We start from the raw sequence: 22408 nt of genomic DNA on the forward strand, positions 1-22408 counted from the left end.
GAAAGATGGTGGCACCCGCAAGGTGGACTCTGTTAGGAGTGGTGAGGGGCTGGCGGCGCTTCGAGAGGCTCTGGGCTGGTAGCCTGAGTTATCGCAGCCTGGCCCTTGCGGCCGCACCTGCAAACAAAGAATCCCCATGGCGTCTGTTGGGCGCGTTGTGCCTGCAGCGTCCACCGGTGGTCTCCAAGCCGTTGACCCCAATTCAGGAAGAGATGGCGGCTTTGCTACAGCAGGTGGGTCTGGGATATGGGCTTCAGGGTGACGTTGGGGAAACAGTAGCACCACGCGGGGCTGAGTTCGAACCCAACTTCAGTACCAATTAGTCTGCGAGTCCGTGAGCAAGTTATTTCACCTCTCTGAACTTCGGTATGCAGTACTTATCTGCAAAATGGTACCTACCTTACTGACTTGGTTTGGTACATAGTAGGCATTCAACAAAAAGTAGTTTGTTTTTCGTTTGGTCTTGTCATTACCTTAGGCAAATATTGGGAAATGTTGTTCTTGTTCACTTAACACAGTAGGGATCCGGTGGCGAACAAGAATCAGCCCGTCACAAGGAGCTCACAGTTTGGAGGGAAGAAAGTCTGTGATGGGATAAATATTAAGAAGAGGGAAGTACAGGAGGCGGCGGGCACATCTGTAAGATGCCTGTGATAAAGTCTGCTCTGTTTTACTTCACGGGGCTATTTGTGCGAAGGGCAAGGGCAAGTGAAGAAACATGGGCAAAAAGTGAGTGTAATGGCTGTGAGAATAAGTCTCCGTAGGTAGTGATTGAAGGGTGTTTGTTTCCCTAGAATCTGAGATGCTTTTGTCTTGGTCTACTGAGAGCTTATACTGTGATTTTTGATCAATTTATTTATTTGCTTGAATGTTCATTACCCACCCTACAGATGTTTACTGAGCACATGCTATGTATCAGACAGTGTGTTAAGTGATAGAAATGCTGTAATGAATAAGACAAATCTAGTTCAGGTTCTCAGAGAGCTTAAGTCTGGTAGAGTGATGGGGGAAGTCAGTAACCAAATAATCATATGACTAATTGCAGACTCTGATAAGTGTTGTAAAGGAAAACACAGGATACTATAAGAATGTTTAAAAAGGACATCTAATGTTGATTTTTATGATTTTATGATTTTGTAAGCATGTAATCCCAGCTACTCGGGAGGCTGAGTTAGGAGAATTGGTTGAGTCCAGGAGTTTGAGAGTTTCCTGGGCAATGTAGCGAGACCCCATCTCCAAAAAAAAAAAAAAAAAAAAAAATGTGTCAAGGAATGTCTTTCCGAGAAAATGATATTTAAATTTAGATCAGAAGGATGAGTAGAAATCTCCCAGGAGAAAGAATGTGAAAAAAAGGCCAGGCGCGGGGCTCACACCTATAATCCTAGCACTCTGGGAGGCCGAGGTGGGTGGATCGTTTGAGCTCAGGAGTTCAAGACCAGCCTGAGCAGGAACGAGACCCCGTTTCTACTAAAAATAGAAAGAAATTATATGGACAACTAAAAATATATACAGAAAAAATTAGCCGGGCATGGTGGCGCATGCCTGTAGTCCCAGCTACTGGGGAGGCTGAGACAGTAGGATCGCTTGAGCCCAGGAGTTTGAGGTTGCTGTGAGCTAGGCTGACGCCATGGCACTCTAGCCTGGGCAACAGAGTGAGACTCTGTCTCAAAAAAAAAGAGAGAGGGGAAAAAAAAAAAGAATGTGAAAAAAACATTGTAGGAAGAAGGAACAGCATCTGTAAAGCTCCTGAGGCAGGGAAGTCCTTGGTAAGTAACATTCTGATCGAAGACTGACATGACTGGAGCATGGAAAGTAGTCAGGCAGTGTGTGTCCTACCTGTCTGTTTTTTTGCATCAGTCTTGACCCCCAATCACATTCTCACCTTTTGGCAAATGTAACTCAAGCTCAGAGTGCAGGTGGCTTTTTCCTGTCTCTGTGTGGTGTTTTGATTGTACGTCTGGTTATGTTGGGTGATAAACTTCTGAGCTTGTCCAATGTGCTATAGCTCTGTTTTGTTTTATTTTATTTTATTTTTTGGTTTTTTTCCTTTTACTTTTCACAGAATTGAGGTAGTGTTTTGTCCTTTTAATTTTCTCAGATTGAGATAGAGAAAAGCCTGTATTCAGATCATGAACTTCGTGCCCTGGATGAAAGTCAGCGACTGGCAAGGAAGAAAGCTGACTCCTATGATGAAGAAGATGAGCGGGATGATATATTGCTGGTGCAAGATATGGAAGATATGTGGGAGCAGACATTCCTACAGTTCAAACCTGGAGCTCGCATAACAGGTTTGTAATCCTTTTAGGCCAGAATGAAAGAGGGGTAGTCTGGTTTCCACATACAGGACAGTTGCTTAGCATTTGCTTTGTGTTTTAAGTAACAAATAATTTCAAATAACAAAATTTCTTCAGTTGGAAGAAAAATAAATTCTTTTCCCTGTTGCTCACATCTAATGTCCTATAACTTTTAAAAGGCCTGTGTTATTTTTGAGTGCGGGATAAGGGTATTGAGATATGAGATAGCCTTTTCTCTCTCAGTTCAACTTTGTGAGTGTTATCTGTGTTTACACCTAGTTTGGGACTGAGAGTGGAGGAAAGCCTTTTTCCACTAGTTCCAGAGTTTTATCTGAAATCTCTCTTAAAATAGGAAGCTGAATTCTGTTATCCTTGTTTCACTGATGAAAACTGAAGAACAGAGAAAGTGGTGCTAGTTAAGTCAGTATCAAAGCCAATGATATAATGTTTGAATCATTATGGGCATTGCTTCTTTTTCAAAGGCTCAAAGTATGGTTTGCTATTCAAAGAAATTCACCTCTTTATTTCCTCTTTTTCCTTTGAGTTTCTTCAAGATTGTGAGACTTTTCCCTGAAAGAGGTCACAGAGATGAGTCAGAGTCGTAATTTGATTATAAGGTCTTTAAAGGAAAGCACTGTGGCTCTTCTTAAAGGAAGATTGTAAAATCCAAAGCTCCGTGGTTCTGACACATCACAGTCTTCTTGCTTCCTCTGGTCCCGTTTCTTTGTAGAGGCTGATGAAAAGAATGACCGAACTTCACTGCACCGGAAGCTAGACAGGAACCTTATCCTGTTAGTCAAAGAGAAGCTTGGAGACCAGGATGTTTGGATGCTGCCCCAGACAGAGTGGCAACCTGGGGAGACCCTTCGAGGAACAGCTGAGCGAACCCTGGCCACGCTGTCAGGTGGGTTCTCTGCCTTCCTCTAAATCCCACAAGATTCACTTGAGATTCAGCCAGAGGATTTACAAGCTCCTGTGAGGATGGGTTTAAGGGTGGGGGGCGGGGGGGAGGTTAATGGAAACTTTGATGTTTTTAAAAATTTCAGTTAGAAAAATGTAGGTATGGATTTTCCTTTGACCAGATGAGAATCTATCTTTGTCCCAATGAGATTTTTAAATTTAGTACATTCAAAATTAATATTTCTACCATTCTCTCAGCCTGCTTATTGGTACCACTGCTTACCTATTCACTTAACTAGTGACCTGAGAGTTATGCTTGACCTCATTCTGATGTCCATAAGTCCTTGAGTCCCACCTGTTCTGTTCTAAATAGTCCCTTTATTCCCATAGCTTTAGCTGTGACCCTTATTACTTTTCACTAGACCAGGGTTTCTCAACTTTGGCATGATTGATGTTTGGGGTCAGATAATTCTTTGTTGGGGGGGTTACTCTGTGCATTATAGCATGTTTAGCAGCATCTCTGGCCTCTACTCACTAGATGCCAGTAGCACTACCTCATCCTCTACCCTCCCCACACCCTACTGTGACAACCAAAAATATCGCCAGATGTTGCCAGATATTATCTGGGGAGCAAATTACAGTGGTTGGGAACCACTACACTGTACTATTGAAGTAGATGCCAAGTAAGTTCCCCCTTGCTTTTGTGTCATACCCTTCAAAGCTACTAAAATCAGCCTCCTGAAGGTTTCCTGTAAAAATTCAAACTCTGAAACATGGCCTGCAGATCCTGTTTGCTGTGGTCCCAAGCCCATCAGTCTTCTGTCTTATTGCTCATTAATGTATACTCCAAGTTCTAACCTAGCAAACCTTTTGCATTATGCAAAAGTGCTATGTGTACATTATTGCAATAATGTGGTCTTTCATGTCACTCTGCTTTGGGACATGCTGGTCCCTGGTGTGATCCTTTACTCCTTCTTGGCCTGACTGCTCAGTTTTTAAGACTTAGCTCAAATATGTTATACTTTTTGTGGTGGAACCTTCCCCAGGCCTCCAGGTAGAGAGAGTACTCTTTCCTCTAGGCTCCCATAGCACTGTGTGTGTCTTTCAGTTTATGCAGCAAATGTTTACTCTGTGCCTACCATTTGCTAGGCCCTCCCTAGGCAGTGGGGTCGCAGTGATGAATAGGACACTGCTGTGCTCCCTACGAGCTCATGTGCTAGTGGGGAGTGTACTCTTTCACTTATGCCATTGCACTGTAATTGGTTATTAACACATGTCTCTCTCCCCAGCCAGAATTTTGAGTTCTTTGAAGGTACAGATAGTATTTATTCCTCTCCATGAACCCAGTTCTCAGAAAGTACCTGGCACATAGTAGGTACTTGCCGAATGTTAAGTAAATTGATTTGGTGGTGCACAGCCAGCATAAGCGCCTGCTAACAAAATGTCAGCGTCCTTTCCCCCAGGAGGCTATGTGGCCTGTGGGAGAGACATCAGCACAGTGTGGCAGGCGGGGGATGTTGCTGCTCTCTGTCTCCTCAGCCATCACTTAGATAGGCCTTGGCAGCTGGGTTTCTTGCCAGGCTCCTTGTGTTCAGGTGCTCGCCCTCCCCCACGTCAAACCCTCAGGACTGATGCTTGCTTGGCTCCCCCTCCTACCTGCACGTAGAAGGGGTTCCACCTTGGTACTACGTTTTCCTCCTTTTAACATTCCCATTATAAATAAATATAAAAGGAAACATACAGAAGATATTAAAAGATATATTTTTGTTTAATGCATATAAAATAAAACAAAACATATTGATTTATTACAAATGTATTGACTTATTGCAAACTTATTAAAATGGCAAATAATAAAATAGAAAAGTGAGCAATATAAAAGTATATATTGTATATAAAAAAGTAAAAGAGTACACTTTTCTCCTCCTCACTGGCTTCACGCTTCCAATATTTCTGCAGATAGAATTTCTAGAGATGGAATTAATGGGTCAAGAGTATATACACTTAAGTTTTTCGTAGGTACTGCCCAGCAGTTCTCCTGAATGTATCTAACAATCAGTGTTTTCAGGAGTGGCGTATGGGAGTGCCTATTTGCCTAGACCTCACCAACACATGAAATAGTCCCTTCTTAATTTTTGCCTGTTTAGTTGGTAAAAATGATCTCTTTTAGATTAGCATTTTCCTGTTTGCTAATGAGATTGACCATCTTTTCATATATTTATTGGCTGTTTGTATTTCTTCCTTTGCAAACTGCCTGTTCAGATACTTTGCTCGTGTTTGTAGTGAGCTGTTTTTCTTTTTAATTTGATTATATTTTTTAGCCAGTCTTTTCCAGATTTTAGAGAAGTAGCGTACATTTATTGAATTAAATTTGGAAAATTCAAGAAAGTATAAAGAAATATCCTAATATAATTCTACCACTCATAGACACCCAGTGGTAACATTTTGTGTTATATGTGAGCTCACACCATATATAAATTCTCCATCTAATGCTAGTAGTGTTTTTTTTTTTATATGAGAAAAGTAGTTTATTTATGTATATGGTGAAAAATTATCAAACAATGTTTAGTAAATGTAGTGTAAGAAGTAATTTTCCCTTAGAGGCAACCTTTATTAGCAGTTTTTTTGTGTATCCATTTAGAAATTTTCTATGAATATGCAAACATACGAATATTTAATGTTTCCTTTTTTCCATATAATGGATACACACACACACACACACACACACACATACTGTTATGTACCTTCCTTTTTCCTCATACACAGCTTTTAAACATATTTCCGGATCCGCCTATAGAAGACCTATCTTAAGCTTTATTAACATCAGCATACTGTTTTATAATATGTCTGTACTGCAGTTTAGCCATTCTGTTGGTTTTATAAATAAAGCTGTAGTGAACATCTTTGGACACTCATCTTTGCTCACATGGGCAAATAAGTATATTTGGTAGGATAAAGTTCTAGAAGTAGAGTTGCTAGGTCAAAGGGTGTGTACAATTGATACTGCTTGCTAATTAATAGCAGTTATACTAATTTACACCCCCCCACAATATGTAGGAAAGTACCAATTTTCCCCTTATAAGCAGTGTACAGCTCAAAGTTTTTAAACTTCACTAATAATATTGTTGTTTTAAATTGTGTTTCTTTAATTATTAATAATATTGAATACCTTTTAATTTATTTATAAGCCAGTGATATTTATTTTCATGTTCTTGGGTTTTTTTTGTTTGTTTTTTTGAATTTTTTGTTTTTTCCTCATCCTTTTCCCTTTTCCTTTCCCTTTTCCTTTCCCGTTCCCATTCTCTTTCCCTTCCTAGACAGAGTCTCACTCTGTTCCCTGAGTAGAGTGCCATGGCATCAGCCTAGCTCACAGCAACCTCAAACTCTTGGGCTCGAGTGATCTTCCTGCCTCAGCCTCCCAAGTAGCTGGGACTACAGATGTGTGCCACGATGCCTGGCTAATTTTTCTACTTTTAGTAGTGACAGGGTCTTTTGCTCTTGCTCAAGCTGATCTTGAATTCCTGAGCTCAAGGGATCCTCCCTCCTCGGCCTCCCAGAGTGCCAGGATCACAGGTGTGAGCCACAGCACCCAGACTTCAGTGTTTTTTTTTTTTAGAGATGTGGTCTCTCTATGTTGGCCAGGCTGGCCTCAAACTCCTGGGGTTCAGTGATCCTCCTGCCTCAGCCTCCTGAGTATTCTCATTGATTTCTAAGTGCTTCTTATACTTTAAGATATTATTCCTTTGTTGAATGTATTGAAAATATTTTTCCTAGTTTGTCATTATGTCTTTGACTTTTTTGGTGCTTCGTTTTTTCTTGCAGAAAGATATAATTTTTATATAGACAAGTATAAATCTTTTTTGTTTTGGATTTTTGAATTTTGTTTCTTGCTTAGAAAGGTCCTTCTCAATATATTGAGGTATAAGAAAGTATCCCACATTTTCTCCTAATACTCTTATGGCTTTTTTTTAATGAAAAAATTAAACAATACAGAAAAATTCAGAAAATATTAAATGCCCATGAAACTGCCTTCTGAATGAACAACTCTTTTATGGAAATTTAAAATTTCTATTGTTCAATCTTTGTTCTAGATGGTATCAATTTTGATGTAAGAACTGAGCATGGGGTCCAGCTTTATTTTTCCCATTCAGCTAGCCAGGTCTTCAAATGCCATTTAGTAATTAATCTATCATTTCCCCTTCCTTTGAAATGCTCGGTTGAGGTTATTAACCTTTAGTTATAGATTGCAGATATTATCTACCCATCTGTCTTTGTCTTTTAACTTTGTTTATAACATTTTCACCCCATAGAAGTCAAGTCTGGAGTCCTTTTAATGTATTCCATGTGACACCGTTTTTAAAAGTGGATGAGCTTTGCTGTATAGACCAAGTGTCCTGGTCCTTCATCCGAAGATGATGACTGGGCTGAATGTAGAAGCTAGGTGCTCTTACTCCCAGCTAGTGTTATTTTAACTGCATTTCTGACTTCTAGTCTAAAATCAGTAACATGGCACTTGGGAATGAACCCACTGAATCTGGACTCCATGGGCCAGGAAGCATTTGGATTGAGAGGGGAGGAGGCTCTTTTCAGGAATGGCCCTAATCCTCACTCCTGGGGATCTCACAGAGACCCTCTATGATTTTGAGAGCCAGAGTAAGCAGATGGATGTGTCCTTATCTTTCAATTCTGTTTTTTTTTTTTTTCCCTCTCAGAAAACAACATGGAAGCCAAGTTCCTAGGAAATGCACCCTGTGGGCACTACAAGTTCAAGTTCCCCCAGGCAATGCGGACAGAGAGTAATCTTGGGGCAAAAGTATTCTTCTTCAAAGCACTACTACTAACTGGAGACTTTTCCCAGGCCGGGAAGAAGGGCCATCATGTGTGGGTCAGTAAGGAGGAGCTGGGTGACTATTTGAAACCAAAATACCTGGCCCAGGTTAGGAGATTTCTTTTGGACTTCTGATGGACTGAGCTGCCTGCGGACAATGCTCAGACAAGTCTGGGATTAGGGCCTCAAGGACATGTGTGATTGCCCCACATTTGCAGGTAATATCAAGCAGCAGACTAAATTCTGAGAAATAAATGAGTCTTTTGTTGTGTTGGTCTCAGCTGATTTGCCCCTTGAGGACTACTGGCTTCTCCCAGTGAAGAGAGAGCCATCTCTTAGGGTGCCTTTCCATTTTCCCCCCAAGGTGATAATTGAATGTGGTATTGTATTGTAGTGAATCGACTGACTTGGCCCAGGAATTAAAAACAGAAGGAATGAATCAACCTAAAAACCTTGAGCTCTGTGAAAGCTTCTCAGCCCATGAGAACAACCTAGTTCTATGTAGTTTCTTAGCCATTTTCCATTTTTTTTCCCTTCTCTTTCCACTTGATATGAAAGTGTTTTTAATCTAGCCTAGGAAATAATCCCTCCCTCCTTCCCTTCCGTCCTAAAAGTGCTTTGTGTTTAAAAAGAATTGAATCATATCTTTCCTGTTTTGAAACAGTACTAGAGGATTTGTGGCCAAGTCATGACCTGTGCCATGCTGCACATCCCTGGTGGTGCTGAGCTCTTGTCTCTGGGTTGCAGCTCTTGACTCTTCAGTGTGTCACTTGGTTTATTTACCACTGGTCCCCAGTGCCTGGCACATGCAAGACACTCAGTTTGCTAAGTGAGCACAAGAGAGTGAGGAACTCAGGCATGCCACTGTGCCTGGAACAGTGGTTTCAGCAGTAAGTCTGCAGTCCTGGGTCCCGTCCGACACTCCCTGGTTTCTCTCAGACAGCCCTCTGGGTTCAACAGACTGGCCTGTATGATGCGAACTTGTGAAACGGGGTTTCTGTTTCTGCGTCAGAGGTAGCCTCGTGCTCTTGCCCAGGGTCAGGGAAATTGCTTTCTGTGATCAAAATTGAAGCAGCACCTAGTGCTGACATTTCCTTCCCTGCCCTTTCCCCACTGTGTGTGTTCTCTTTCCCTTGTCACTGAGGGGAGCTGTCCCCTAGCTTAGGCTTGCTGATCGTGAGCAGCAGTGGCACCTTTGGAGTGAAGCCTGGGTGCAACCATGGGACCAGGATGCACTTTCCCTTTCTGGGTTTTTGAGTGAGTTTTGTGTGTGAACTATATTGCACATTTTTGGTTTCCTGGGCACGTCTAACTGAGAAGGGAAGGAATCGCCAGGGTGAAGTGGTGACTGTTTTCATGACCTTGCAGTAAGATGGTCTGTTTGTTACAACATTATTTCTTTAGTGGGACATGGCATATATGTAATTAGTAAATAGAGAAATAGTGTCAAGATGAACCAAAATTATGTTAGATTTTCCTGTGAGATTTTCCTCAGAACATCAATATTTTGAAACAATCAGGGACAAGATTGAATAACTTAAGAAGAAAAGCTGAAAATTTTATAGAAGTGCCTTCCTTACTGCACGTAGGGCTGGGTTAGTAGCTTCAAGAATCACTGTTAGTCTTTCCACCATGTTCAGCTGTCTGGGGGAACTGAGTAGAATGGAAGAAGCTGTGGCAACGCCCTGCCCCCCTTTGTTTTAAAAAATGAAGAAGGTCCCGTTCTGGATCACAGTTTTACTTTTGATGGAAGTCACCTCTGCAGCCCTCCTCTCAGGAAGCAGCGTGAGCTCAGGAGTGAGGGCTGCCAGGGCCTGGGGCACATGGTGGTGGGGGTTTAACTGCGGCAGCAGCGTCACTGGGTGTCTGTATTGTTGTTGCTCTGGCCACAAAATTCCATAGGTTTTGAGTGATCTGTCCCAACCCCCTTCTCTGATATTTTGGAGTATGATAATTCAGGATGCAGTATTTTTAGCATGATAGTAGATAGAAATTTGCCGAGTGCCAGCTTGAATCTTCCACTGGCTGCCAAACATGACCAAAAAATTGTTTCTAGGGTATCCTTTGGGGGATGATCGCCAGGGAACAAAGTACGAGGTGATGTTCTCAGCGTGGGAGGAGAGAGTGATGTGTAATGTGTGTGGTGCTGTGGGGATTAGGAGTTACAGTTTGAGGTGTGTTTGTGCAACCTAAGAAGAGAAATGTCACTGTGCGTGCGTGCGTGTGTGTTTGCGTGCGTGTGTGTGTGTGTGTGTGTGTGTGTGACATGTAAAACACCGCCCAGCTCCCTACAAGGATCCTCCAGAGGTTTAGGTACCACTCCCCCCACCCTTGGTCCTTGCTTTCCCAAAGAATTTCCAGTCTCTCCTGGTTTTCACCTTTGCCGGTACTACAGAGAAAATACTGCCCTGTTTATAAACTTGTTTTCCTGGTAACTTATCCTCAAGGATTACCTCCTGCTGGGCCATTTCTGTACCTTATGTGTGCTTCTACACTTAGCACTTTATGAGACAGTTAGTTCTTATTATTTGGCTCCTATACCCAACTGAACTTCATATGTATGTGAGTTAGCTCCTTTCCCCATGAACACTGGACTTGAGGTCAGAAAACCTGGGTCTGAGTTTGTTTTACGACCTCAGTTAAGTTGTGACTACCGTCCCTATTAATGACAGTGCAGTGACTGCTGGATGTCGGGAATGGTGCAAGGACTCTTACCTACAAGGCATATTTTTATTCAAACCAGCAGGGCAGGCATCGTTATCCCTGCCCCTTCGCCTCACTTTTTCTTTTAAAGAGACAGGATCTTACTCTGTTGCCCAGACTGGAATGCAGTGGCATGGTCATAGCTCACTGTAACCATGAACTTCTGGCCGTAAGGGATCCTCCAACCTCAGCCTCCGAAGTAGTTGGGACTACAGGTACGCACTACCATATCCAGCTAAGTTTAAATTTTATTTTGTAGAGATGGGGTCTTGCTAGTTGCCCAGGCTGGTCTTGAACTCCTGGTCTCAAGGGATCCTCCCACCTCAGCCTCCCCAGTAGCTGGGATTACAAGCACGAGCCACCACACCCAGCTCATTATCCCTATTTTATAGATGGGAAAATAGACTCAAAGAAGTTAACTTGCTAGAGTTACTTGCTGGTTCAGAATTCAAACCCAGACCTGTGTACAAAGCTAGTCCTTAACCTTTGTTAACTTTACCTTTCTCATCTGTAAAATGAAGATGATCCTACCTCTCAGGTAATGCGATAATTTATGTGAAAGTACTCAGCACCGTGCATGGCTTGTTACAAACACTCAGTAAATGTTTCCCTCCTTCCAACATATTTGGGCTCCCAAATTCTGCTCCTGAATTTAGCTGTGTCATCTTTAGCTTTTACAACTCCCATTCTCACCTTTTCTGCGTTATACATTGTGGCAACCAAGCATTTCTGACCTATTTGGAAAGGACTTGAGTAATTTGGACATTAATGGATTCCATCGGCTGATCTCAAAATGGGTGTGTGGCTGGTTAGTCCTGTAACTACATCCTGCTGGTTGGGCATGTTAGCCCCGTCCCACCCTGGGCCAGGAGATCCAGAGCCATCGTTAGGCACAGACTTCTGGGCACTGAAAACAGAACGGGCTTGCTGACCCGTTCTGTTACCCCAGCAGGGGAAGAAGGTGTGCCGCTGAAAGGCCAGCAACCCAATTATGGAAAGCTCACAGATCGCTAAGCTGCAAGCACACACAGCAAGATAAAGCCTGTTCGCCTGAAATCTCAGAGCAGCCTCCCGCCCCCGCCCCCACCCTTCTGCTTTGTTTTCTAGAAGCCCATCGGGCCTGGATTATGGCCAGTCACTTTAGATTACTGGTCACCTTTCACCTGCCTCGAAATTTCAATGTTTGAGACAGGAGGTTTGGGAAGGAAGTGCTCATCTCCCTGCTTCCAGAAGAGGTGCTGCTAAAGGCTCAGGGATAGGTCTAGACAGCTGAACCACTGCTGCAGCTGAGGGGCTGGGGCTGGGGGGTCCCTTGTGAGCCAGGGGGTGGGCATGGCCAGGGAGGGCATTGTTAGCCCAGAGCAAGGAACAGGTGCACACACACCCCAGCTAGCCTACCCTAAGCCACTCTGAAGTGGGCCGGCAAAGCCAGCACGAGGCTTTGTTCAGAGGCTTTGGCAGTACAGACACACCATTGATTGCTGAAGTATCAGATGCTCAGGCCCCAAGTAGCCGCTGAGTGGCTGAGGAAGGGGCCGAGGTTGGGGGAGACCCCCAGGTTCTCCTTTGGCTCAGCAGGGGAAAATTGTCCTAATATAGTCAGATGAGGCCCCCCACGACCAGGGCCTTTGGGGCTGATAGACGAAGTTGAGAACACCCTGGGACCAGGGGGTTTGGGAGGACACTTCCAGGTCAGAAAGCCTTGGGGTAGATCGGGCTTAGAAGAGGAGAGAGGACACGCCCAGACTAAGAAGCCAGATGGGGCTGAGGCGGCCAGGCAGGGCTTTGACTGCTGGGTTGGGCTCACATGCATGCGTACCACCAGGTGGCAGAATTTGCCCGGCATCCACTTTGTTCTGGAAGTAGAGGGGCTGTCCCTTGAAACCTTCACTGCACCTGGCCTTAGGCTGCTGCCCTTGAGGGAGTGTCTCACCTCAGGCTGAGCAGAATTCCGTGCCCTCTGGGGCCAAGGGGTAGCTGGAAGCTTCCCTGTAGCCAGTCAGGACAGGTGTGGGGCACGGTGGCCATCTCTGCCTCCATGCATCAGATCCAGGAAGTGCCACAGCTAAATGTTGTGTCTTCGGGAGGGTGAGGGGACTCACACTCACATGCAGTGGGGCCACTTCATATGGCCTTGTGATAGGCCTGTCTGTCCACATAATCTGTCTCACTTAATTCTTATGGCAGCCCTGCGTGGCAATTTTAATCGTGCCATTTTTAGATCTGCAGACAACCTCCTTGGGGAGGTGAAGAATCTGTGAAGGTCTCATAGTCAGTGTGTGGTGGAGCCAGGATGTGAACACAGAGCTATGTATTCTAGAGCCACCCATTGTCCCGTGCTGCCTGGACGCCCACATTTATATCATAGAATCCCTGAACTGGTTATCGAGGGGCAAACTACTGCAGGCCCAGGTGCCGCTGGAAGGGCCCGTGCTGGGGTGATTCGCAAGAATTTGGAGGGCATTGAAGTAGAGAACAATGAGGCTGAAGGGATTGAAGTTACTGAGCCTGGAGACCGGAATGACAGGAGTCATGGTCGGAGTGTGTGTGTTACTCACACAGGGGTGTTGATGAGTCATCTTTGGATGAGAGGAATGAAGCTTAAAACTGCAGCAGTAGGAATTTTGAGAAGTTACACATGGGAAGAATTCCTTGACATTTAGGATTATTAAATATTAAAGTGAATTCTTATTTTTTTGAAGAGAATTTTTGAAGATGCTACTTTTTAATACAAAAATCAACATTTAAAGCACAGTTTGGGAAATCTAACTGGTAACAGTGGGTGGCAATCTCCGTAAGTAAGAAAATGAGAACAAACGTCATTAAAAATAAGATCAGTTCTAAGTAGTCCACTGGATTAGTCTTTCAGGTTCTTTGTCAATTACCTCAACCCATTTTCTCAAAGACAGTAAATCCTCAGGACAAGGAAAAACCTCAAATAAAGTGAATTCTTGAAACATTCCAGTTACCCTGCAACAAATACTTGTGGAGGAGGTTTCACAGTCAAGCACTGGGGTAAAACGGTGATGGGACTACTTACTCCTGGCCGACGTCCTCATGATGGTTTAGTGCTGAGGGTGGGGCCGAAACAGCCCCATCGACAGGCCAGGGGGCACGTGCTGTGCACCCAGCCACCAGGGGCCCCGGGTGGGCCTCCCACACCGTCATGGGCAAGCTGAGATCCGAGGAATAGGAGGAGGGAGCCGGGGGAAAAGGAAGGAAATTCCGTGGGGCTGCAGGGCAGTGCACGTGGGAATTATTTTGGCGTTCTAGGTTCTTAACTGTCCAGGACAGTTCTAAGAGTGGTTTTGTCTGAGGGCATGAGAATGGGTTGCATGATCTCTTGTGTGAAGTCACATTTTACCTGGGGGCTGGATTCTACAGTGAGCGTATAAGTCACAAACCACGTATTGTCAAAGCTACCACAGAAATATCCCTTAGAAAGGTATCACAATGGTGACTGGCCCAGGTCTCTCGGGGAATCCAGCATGATTTCCTCCAGTGATGGAACCAGTCATGGCTTAAATGAGCAGATTAGCCAGCTGGCCTGTGTTCAGGGCCATGACGTATAAAATACTAAGATTCCTGTGCCTGTCCCGGAAGGGCAGTTGAGTGCAGGTCTATGCCCCTGCTTCCCACAAAAGCCTGAATTGGGGCAGTTGGGGAGAAAATGAAGAGGATTCTGAATTACACCAGGTGACATGTGATGCTCACACAAAGACAGACATTGAGGATCCAAGACTGGCGGCATCTCAGCCATCTCAGACTCCCTCCAGAGCAGGAGCCCCTGGGAGAGAACAGTGAATGAAAATGCCTGTGCTGTTTACGATATTGTCTCACCTTTACAAGTTCAAGTATAATAGTTTGAATTCATGAAAGTTAAATGTGCACAAAATGTGATTCTACAGATCCTACAATATTCTTTTGGTTCCCAGTTGCTTCTGTCTCTCCCTGCACACTCTCATCTGTAACAGCTAATTGTCAAGCAATGAAGCCTGTGTTTTAATCCAAGTACCCAAAGGAAGCTTACTTAGCCTCAAAGGTGACACATTAGCATTTTTTTTTTTTTTTTTAGGGAGAGAGATTTGGGTTTTGGAGAAGTTCTTAAGCCAATGATGGTAGTGATTAAGTGATTAAGTTGGGTCATTCTAGCCTCAGCCAGTAAGAATCTGTGGGTCTGAGTAATGATCGTAGACTTCTTGTCTAGGCACATAGATGGACTCTGAAAGCAGGTCCAAAAAACTCACTGGGCCGTGGCTGCGCCAATAAAATAAGAATCTAACTTTTTAAGGCGACTCCTTTGAAGTAGGTGACATTCCTTTGGATGAAAAAGCATGTTTGTTAAAACAAATTTTATGTTTCTTGTATATATTAACACAACTTTCTCTGAACACCATCCTCTTAGCCATTTTGTGTGCATGCGTGAGCATGAGAAGTTTAGCATACAGATCTTCGTCGTCCCCAGCGAAGACACGTGGCCACATTTTCTACCATGCATAGAGGGAGCATTTCTGTACACTCTATTCTATCCTCGCTCCTTCTCACCAGTCTCTCACACACATCTCTCCCCGTTTTTCTCTCCCTCCTCCTCTCTCCCCCATCCCTACCTCTCTCCCTGTCTCTCTCTCTCTCTCTCCCCCTCCCCCACACACACGCACACAGAGCTTTGGATGAATATCACATCACATCACACAGCTCTGAACATTCCCATCACATACACACCTTGAACATTCATAGCACAAACACCATGAGCTTTAAATATTCTCATCACACATACACATAGCCTTGAATGTTCCCATCACACACAAGCCCCATGGTGTTTGTCCATCTTACACACAGGCACAAACCCTTGGTATCCATCTGATACATGTGTACTCTGGAGCAGTCACACCAAACACACACATGCACATTTTGCAAACATGCCTTTGAAACTGACATCACAATACACATGCACATTCTGGAGCAACATCACACGTAGACTCTAGAATGTTCACCTCACCCTGTTTAGGTCATTTGCCTGTTGCTCTCAGCTCCGTTCCCTCTCAGCTTTCCCCTGCTGAGCTTTGTAATGCACATGTGTCTGTGTGTGCACGTGCTTGTGTGTAGGGGTGCCAGCCATTGCAAATTACATTTCTCAGACTTGCTGGTCAGCCAGCTGGGTTTGGCCAGTGAGAGGTACTGAGAGATTGAAGGGAGGAGAAGTCAGGTATTTTTCCTCATTCTTTGCTTGGTAGCAATCCCAGCATCACCTCTGTGGTCCCAGTGCGACTGGCAGCCTTCTTCACAATTCACGTTCCTGCAGGGTGGTCACGGCTTCTGGGAGCACTGCCTCATTCCTGTGTCCCTCCCTGCCCTAGGGGTGGTGGCAGCTTCTACTCTTGCTAATCTGTGGGTTGCCTCACCGCCCCCTGTTTTCATTTTTCAGTCTTCTAACACCTTTGTAACTAGTTCCTTGTATTAAATTCCCTCTTCTGAACTACGAGGCATGGGTGACTTTTTCCTAATTGGACCCTGACTGATACTCAGGTAATGCCCACATCTCACCTTAGAATAGTCTCATCGCTGACCTACAGCCTTTCCTCTGTGGTCAGATCTTTGTTGGATCAAATCCTGGCACAGAGTTTTCAGTATCTGTTGAATGAATGAGTACAGTGGCAACCCCTCCCTCACACCCCACTGCTCAAGGATTTTTCTGGGGTGGAGCTTGTTGCATCCCTGAATCCCTGAACTGCGTGGTCCAGGGTCATCTTCAGCCCTCTCCAGATGGATTACAAATGACAACAGTGACGGCGCTGGTCATCCTGGGCAGAGCCATTTGGAGAGTGGAGGGTGAGCAGTCCTCAGCTGAGTCAGGCCTTGGAAAGTTCAGGGGGCGTCACGCATGGCGGGGTCTTGCATCAGTAGGTGAGATGTGGCTTCACAAGCAAGGAAACTGTCACTACCTGGGGTAAACAGGAAAGAATGAGGTTGTTTCTCTCTCCCTAAAGATTTAGGTGCACTTATGATCTAAGTACAGGTCCCCAAATCTAAATTTCTAGCTCTGAAGCTGACTTGGGCAAGCCACTCTTTGCTTCAGCATTCTTGCTTACAGAATTATGAGGTACTCTCACTGATCACTTATTTCTGTTTGATCTTGAACAAGTTACCCACCTCGTGTGGGCCTTGGTTTCCTCCCTGGCAACATAAGAAAGCTGGATTCACAATCCTGGGGGGGGCTGCCATGGGCTGTTAGAGGTTGGTGATCAGGGTGGGTCCCAGGCAGTACACGTGGTGTCCACAGGGAGGCGCCACACACAAATGTATGCACAGCCCAGACGCTGCAGGTCAAAGCTGTGCTGCGGGTGGGAAAGCCCAGGTCCTCCTGCCCCAAAGCCTTCTGGCATGTGAGGACCACTGAGTGGCCATCTGCCTGTTACAAATTGAGTTAAGGCACTGAAGGCCACTGCAAACATGCAGCTATATTTGGGGCCAGAAGTCACCAAGCAAGTCATTAACACATTCGAATGAGCTAATAGGATTAAGCAGAATCATGAAGAGGGTGTGGGAATTCAGAAGAGGTAAAATTTGAAAGGGGAGACAGAGCCAGGAAAAAAAGTGCTAACACCAACATCCAAGCATTTTCCCGTGTATTTGATTAAATTTAACATATTTTTACTTTGAGCAGACTGATGTGCTAGATTCTCCCTGTAGTCCAGTGTCCTAATTTTTGCGCCTCACAGGATGCCTGGGGAAAGCAGGGTCATGTAAGTATTCATGATTGGCAGACAAGGGGAGCGTCGAGCTGGAGAAGTGACATGCAGGACCCTGTCCCACTTGTAGGCAGTGGCAGAGCTGGGACTTAAATCCAGTCCTTGTGAGCTAGGGCTCCAGGGTCATGGAGGGATACCCTTGGGTACCGGGGACAGTCAGTGGGGTGGGGCACCTGCTCAGGGTGGCCTTGGGTGATCCTATCTGGCCGGCAGCTCCTGAAGACAGGGAGGCAGTGCTGGCCTTGGGCTCACACATGGCAAGGGGTGAAGCAAGGTGGGCTCTCTAACTCACCTGCTTTCACCTTCTCTCTGCATTTGGGGTTAGGAGGCCCCGAGAGGGAGGCTCAGTTGCCTCAGACCTCATTCAGAGTGGAGGCAAAGGCGAGAGACTCCGGGAGTCCTGACTTTTGCCCAGATGCCATGTGGGGTCTGTCTGGCCCCAGAGTGAGATCCCTGGTGTCTGCTGGGAGCTGCTGGGAGCCTGGGGGCCTTCCCCACCCTGCCCCACCCTCACGTACCAGGCTCCGCAGAAGCCAGCACTGCCCTGGTGACAGCATCTCCTCAGCCTCTTGGCAGAGCTCCTTGGCCTTCAGAAGCCCCTTCCAGTGGAGCAGGGATTACCCATCACACCGGGCCTGCGGAGGCGGGAAGAACCATGCTCTTTGCTCTGCACAGCTTTCCCCGGGATTACCAGATAATGCATGTGAAGAAACATTAGCTCATCCAAGTTTATGGATTATGTGGAATCAAGTTGTAGTAATCTCCCCAGCCATCTGGTCCCGATGCCGCTAGCCAGGACCTCCCAGAGGCTGCCTAGGCCCCTGTGCAGGGCTGCGGCCAGGGCTGGATGTACTCGTGATGCCTGGGGCCAGGCCAGCACTTTCCAAGGGGCCTGGAAGGCCAGGAGGGTTTGTGTCCCCGGTATCTGAGAGAAGGGCAGGGCAGGGCAGCTAGAGCAGGGATGTGGAAAACCGTTCATTACCAATAATACTGCATGTGGATGGTCCACCTGTTTTTGTAATGAAAACTTAACCTTGCATTTTGGGAGGCATCATTAGGCACATTTCTGGGGTTGGGGTGTGGGGGGGATTTTTCTCAAGATTAGATGTACGTATCTCCATCCTCCTGAAGAAGTGAGGCGTGGTCGATGGGGTGTATTTCCCAAGCTCTGGGGCTTCCCTGCCAGTGAGGAAGGGGAAGTGACATTTTCTGTAGCCGGGAATTTGGGCTCTGCATTCGTGGCTGCCAGAGTGTCCACAGCACACTGAAGCTTTTGAAGGGGGAAGAGGAGAAGAGGGGCAGTGTCAGGTAGGGGTGAAGCAAGTGCCTTCTGGTTCCAGCCTGCTGGGTTTGAACTCAGCTCTGCTGCTTAGTAGCTGTGTGACCTCGGGCAAGTCAATTGACTTTTCTGTAGCTCAGTTCCTCATCTGTGAAATGGGGATACTAATAGGAGATACCTTGTGGGGTTGCTGTGAGGATTAAATAAGTGTACGTATTCAAAGCCCTTGGCAGATTGCCTGTCACCAGGGTCCCTGAGTCCAGAGACTATTCTGAGTGTGAGTGGGGTTGTGGTTGATATTTAGTCCTTACCAGCAGTGTGCTGGGAAACAGGAGGTGTGCGGGGTGGTGGTGTTGGTGTGCTGTATTGTTGCACTTGCCAATTTCTATGGTGTAAATACTCTCACCATGGCTGAATTTGAGCCACCACTGTGGTGTCACTAAATGCAGAATTGGGAAGAGGTACACACAGTTGGCTCAGAGCTCTGGCCCAGTACCCACTGGTACGATGAAGCTGCTTACACAATATTAAAAATGCTTATCCTGGTTGGTAAATAGCTACTGCCTCAAGAGTCCTCCTCCTACTCTGCTTGCCCTGGCCCCTGCCCTAGTGATCTTCCCAGACCACCCACCGATCCATTCACTGAAAGACTAAGGAGGACTCTGCTCCATGATTTGGCCGTTATCAGTCCTGATTGGTCAAGGCTGTGCCAGACCAGTAGATAAATTGAGTGTCACAGGTCTGCAGCCCAAATGGTGTCAGGTCAGAAAACTGAGTGGTCCTGGCTTTTGGGTGTGATGCCCAAACCACTGCTGTCAGCTACTTTGTGAGACTCCTTCCCTGTACTGTCCCCCAGCCGGCCAGAAGAAGCCTTGTATCTGGACGCTGAACTGAGGCAACAGAGTTAAAACAGAGTTTGCACATGACTTGCTTAAATGATTAAAAAGTGTAATCAATATGACCTCCTTCACCAGCTGGGAATGCAAATACCATCACGTTTCTTTTATTTTTCCAATTAATTGCTTGAGTAGTTTTTATTATTCAAAAGCTCAGGATCTCTCTTTTGAGGCCTCCTGCCCCATTGGATTGTTGTTGGCTCAGTATGAAGGAAGTATACCTATTTCCAAATGCCAGGCAGAAAACAAGAGTCTGACAGCCCATTAGCTGGTGGTCTGAGTTGGTGGCTGCTGTGGTACCCTCGCTCAGGACTTCCAGCCTGATCAGTGTGTCAAGGTGGTTGGGTGTGAGCAGTGTGGAGCCAGGCAGGCAGCAGAAATGGGTGTGATGGGTTAGAGGTAAACAATAGAGAGTGGTGAGGTCTGTGGTAAAGTGGCACGTACATTCCCCCAGCCAACTGTGGCCATGTGACAGTGTGTTGCCTGATTTTCTTATGTTTTCAAAAGAAACCAGATGTATTTGCATACAATAAAGCATGTAAAGCTTAATGAATTTTTACATATACATACATTTTAAAAATGCTCATCCTGGTTGGTAAATAGCCGTCATCCATATAAAGATACGGAACTTTTCTGCCACCCAGAAGTTTCCCCTGTCTGTGTTCCTTCCCAGTCAGTAGCCACTCTGCCCCCTAACAAAAGTAACCACTGACTTCTGTAGCTATAAATTAGCTTTGCTTGATCTTGCACTTCCTATGAATACAATCTTAAAGTCTGTATTCTTTTGTGTCTGTCTTCTTTTGTTCAATGTAATACTTTGGAGATTCATCCATGTTGCATGTATTAGCACTTCATTCCTTTTTATTGCTGAGTAGTACAAAATACCACCATTTGTTTACCTGTGCTCTCATTAAAGAGTATTTGGATTGTTTTCACGTTTTGGCTATTGTGAACAAAGCTGCTAAGGACCTTCATGACAAGTCCTTTTTGTGGACACATGCACTCATTTCTCCTGGATACATATATATGAGTGGTATTGCTGGGCCATAAGACAGGTAACTTTGTTAGAAACTTGACAGTTTTCCATAAAGTTTGTATCAATTTACACTCTGACTAGCAATGTGTGAGAGTTCTAGTAGGAATGTAGTGGTGCCTCATTGTGGTTTTAATTTGCATTTCCCTGATTAATAGTGATGAACATCTTTACATAAATTTATTGGCCATTCAGTATCTTCCTTTATAAAGTTCCTTTTTAATTCCTTGTCCTCCTTTTAATTAATTAATTAATTAATTGAGGTATCTTACTATTATTTTGTATTTTATAGATCAGTAGGATATGTTTTATTTAGGCTATGTTTTATCAATTATTTCTATTTTAACTCAGTGTGGTCAGGGAACATACTCTGTATGATGTTAGTCCTTTGATATTTATTAAGACTTGCTTTAATAGTCCCAGTATATGGACAGTATATGGACTATGTTGGTGACTGTTCCATGTGAATTTAACAAAAATTATGTTCTGTACTTTTTGAATATTTTATTCTATGTATATCAATTAGGTCAAGGTAGTTGACAGTGTTATTCAAGTCTTCTGTATCGTTCTTGATTTTTTGATCAGCTATGATTGTAGATTTGTTTATTTCTCCCTTATGTTAGCTTTTTGCTTCATGTGTTTTGGAGCTCTGTTGCTATGTGCACATGCATTTATGATTGTTAGGGCCTCCTGATGAATTAACCCTGTTATCATTGTAACATGTCCCCTTTATTTCTAGTAATATTCATTATCTTGAAGTCTATTTGTCTGATATGAATATAGCCACACTTTCTTCTGATAAAGTGTTTATATGGTATGTTTTTCATCTGTTTACTTCCAAACTGTGTCCTTATATTTAAAGCGTGTCTATTGCTAAAAGCTCAAACGTTTGTGCTTGTTTCTTTATCCAAACAGATAATCTCTCTTTCTCTCTCTCTTTTTTTTTATTTAAGCATCTGGTGTATTCACAGCTAGTATAATTAAGAATATGATTGGGTTTAAGTCTGCCCTTTTACTATGTGTCCCATATCTTTATGTATTTGTTCCTCATTTCTGGCCTTTTTTAAATTAATCAAACATTCTTTATTATTCCATTTTATTCCTTTGTTGGCCTTTAAGCTGTACATCTTTATACTATTTTAAATGTTTATTCTAGAAACTTTAATATGCATCCTTAACTTTTAACATTTAATAAACTATGTAATGAGCATTAATTAGTATTGTACCATTTAATAAACAATGTGTGACTCTTACAAAGTATGATTCCTTTTACTTCCTCTCCCAGTATTTTTCATGTATTTGACAGCTAGACATGATATTGGCCCCATACTTCAGTGTTATTACTGTTTTGCTTTCAACAGTATGTATGTGTGTGACTCTTTTCCTGTGCTCTTCATCCCTTCCTGAAGATCAGGCCCCGTCTGTTTCTCAGCCTGAGGAGCTTCCTTTACTGTTTCTTTTAGTTCAGTCTACCGGTGAGTGATGACTCTTCTCTTCTTTTGTTTTTCTGAAAATGTCACTATTTTGCTTTCATTTTTGAGTTATGTTTTCACCGTGTATAGTATAGAATTATAGAGTTTCACAGTATGTAGAATTATGGAGTGACTTTTGTTTTTCTTTCAGCATCTAAACGATGTCATTCTATTATTTTCTGAATTCCATTGTTTCTATTGAGAAGTTTGCTATAAATCTGTAAATCTTATGGTTATTCCTCTAAATTGAATGTCTC

At 44.3% G+C, this 22408-nt stretch overlaps 1 protein-coding gene across 1 annotated transcript; it reads left to right on the forward strand.

Annotated features, from left to right (window-relative positions):
- On the forward strand, positions 1-8464 carry MRPL46 (mitochondrial ribosomal protein L46). Its single transcript, XM_069465742.1, has 4 exons — positions 1-233; positions 2099-2288; positions 3025-3198; positions 7904-8464. The coding sequence occupies exons 1-4, from the start codon at positions 6-8 to the stop codon at positions 8152-8154; spliced, it is 843 nt and encodes a 280-aa protein (XP_069321843.1). The 5' UTR covers positions 1-5; the 3' UTR covers positions 8155-8464.
- Positions 8465-22408: the final 13944 nt, after the last annotated feature.

Source organism: Eulemur rufifrons, chromosome 3 (assembly GCF_041146395.1).
Source record: "Eulemur rufifrons isolate Redbay chromosome 3, OSU_ERuf_1, whole genome shotgun sequence".
Taxonomy (NCBI): domain Eukaryota; kingdom Metazoa; phylum Chordata; class Mammalia; order Primates; family Lemuridae; genus Eulemur; species Eulemur rufifrons.

Excerpts from the sequence above, each read along its gene's own strand:
- MRPL46 (XM_069465742.1), top strand. The coding sequence starts at position 6 with ATGGTGGCACCCGCAAGGTGGACTCTGTTAGGAGTGGTGAGGGGCTGG. Across the intron at positions 234-2,098 it reads TGGCGGCTTTGCTACAGCAG|ATTGAGATAGAGAAAAGCCT; the intron begins GTGGGTCTGGGA and ends TAATTTTCTCAG. Across the intron at positions 2,289-3,024 it reads ACCTGGAGCTCGCATAACAG|AGGCTGATGAAAAGAATGAC; the intron begins GTTTGTAATCCT and ends GTTTCTTTGTAG.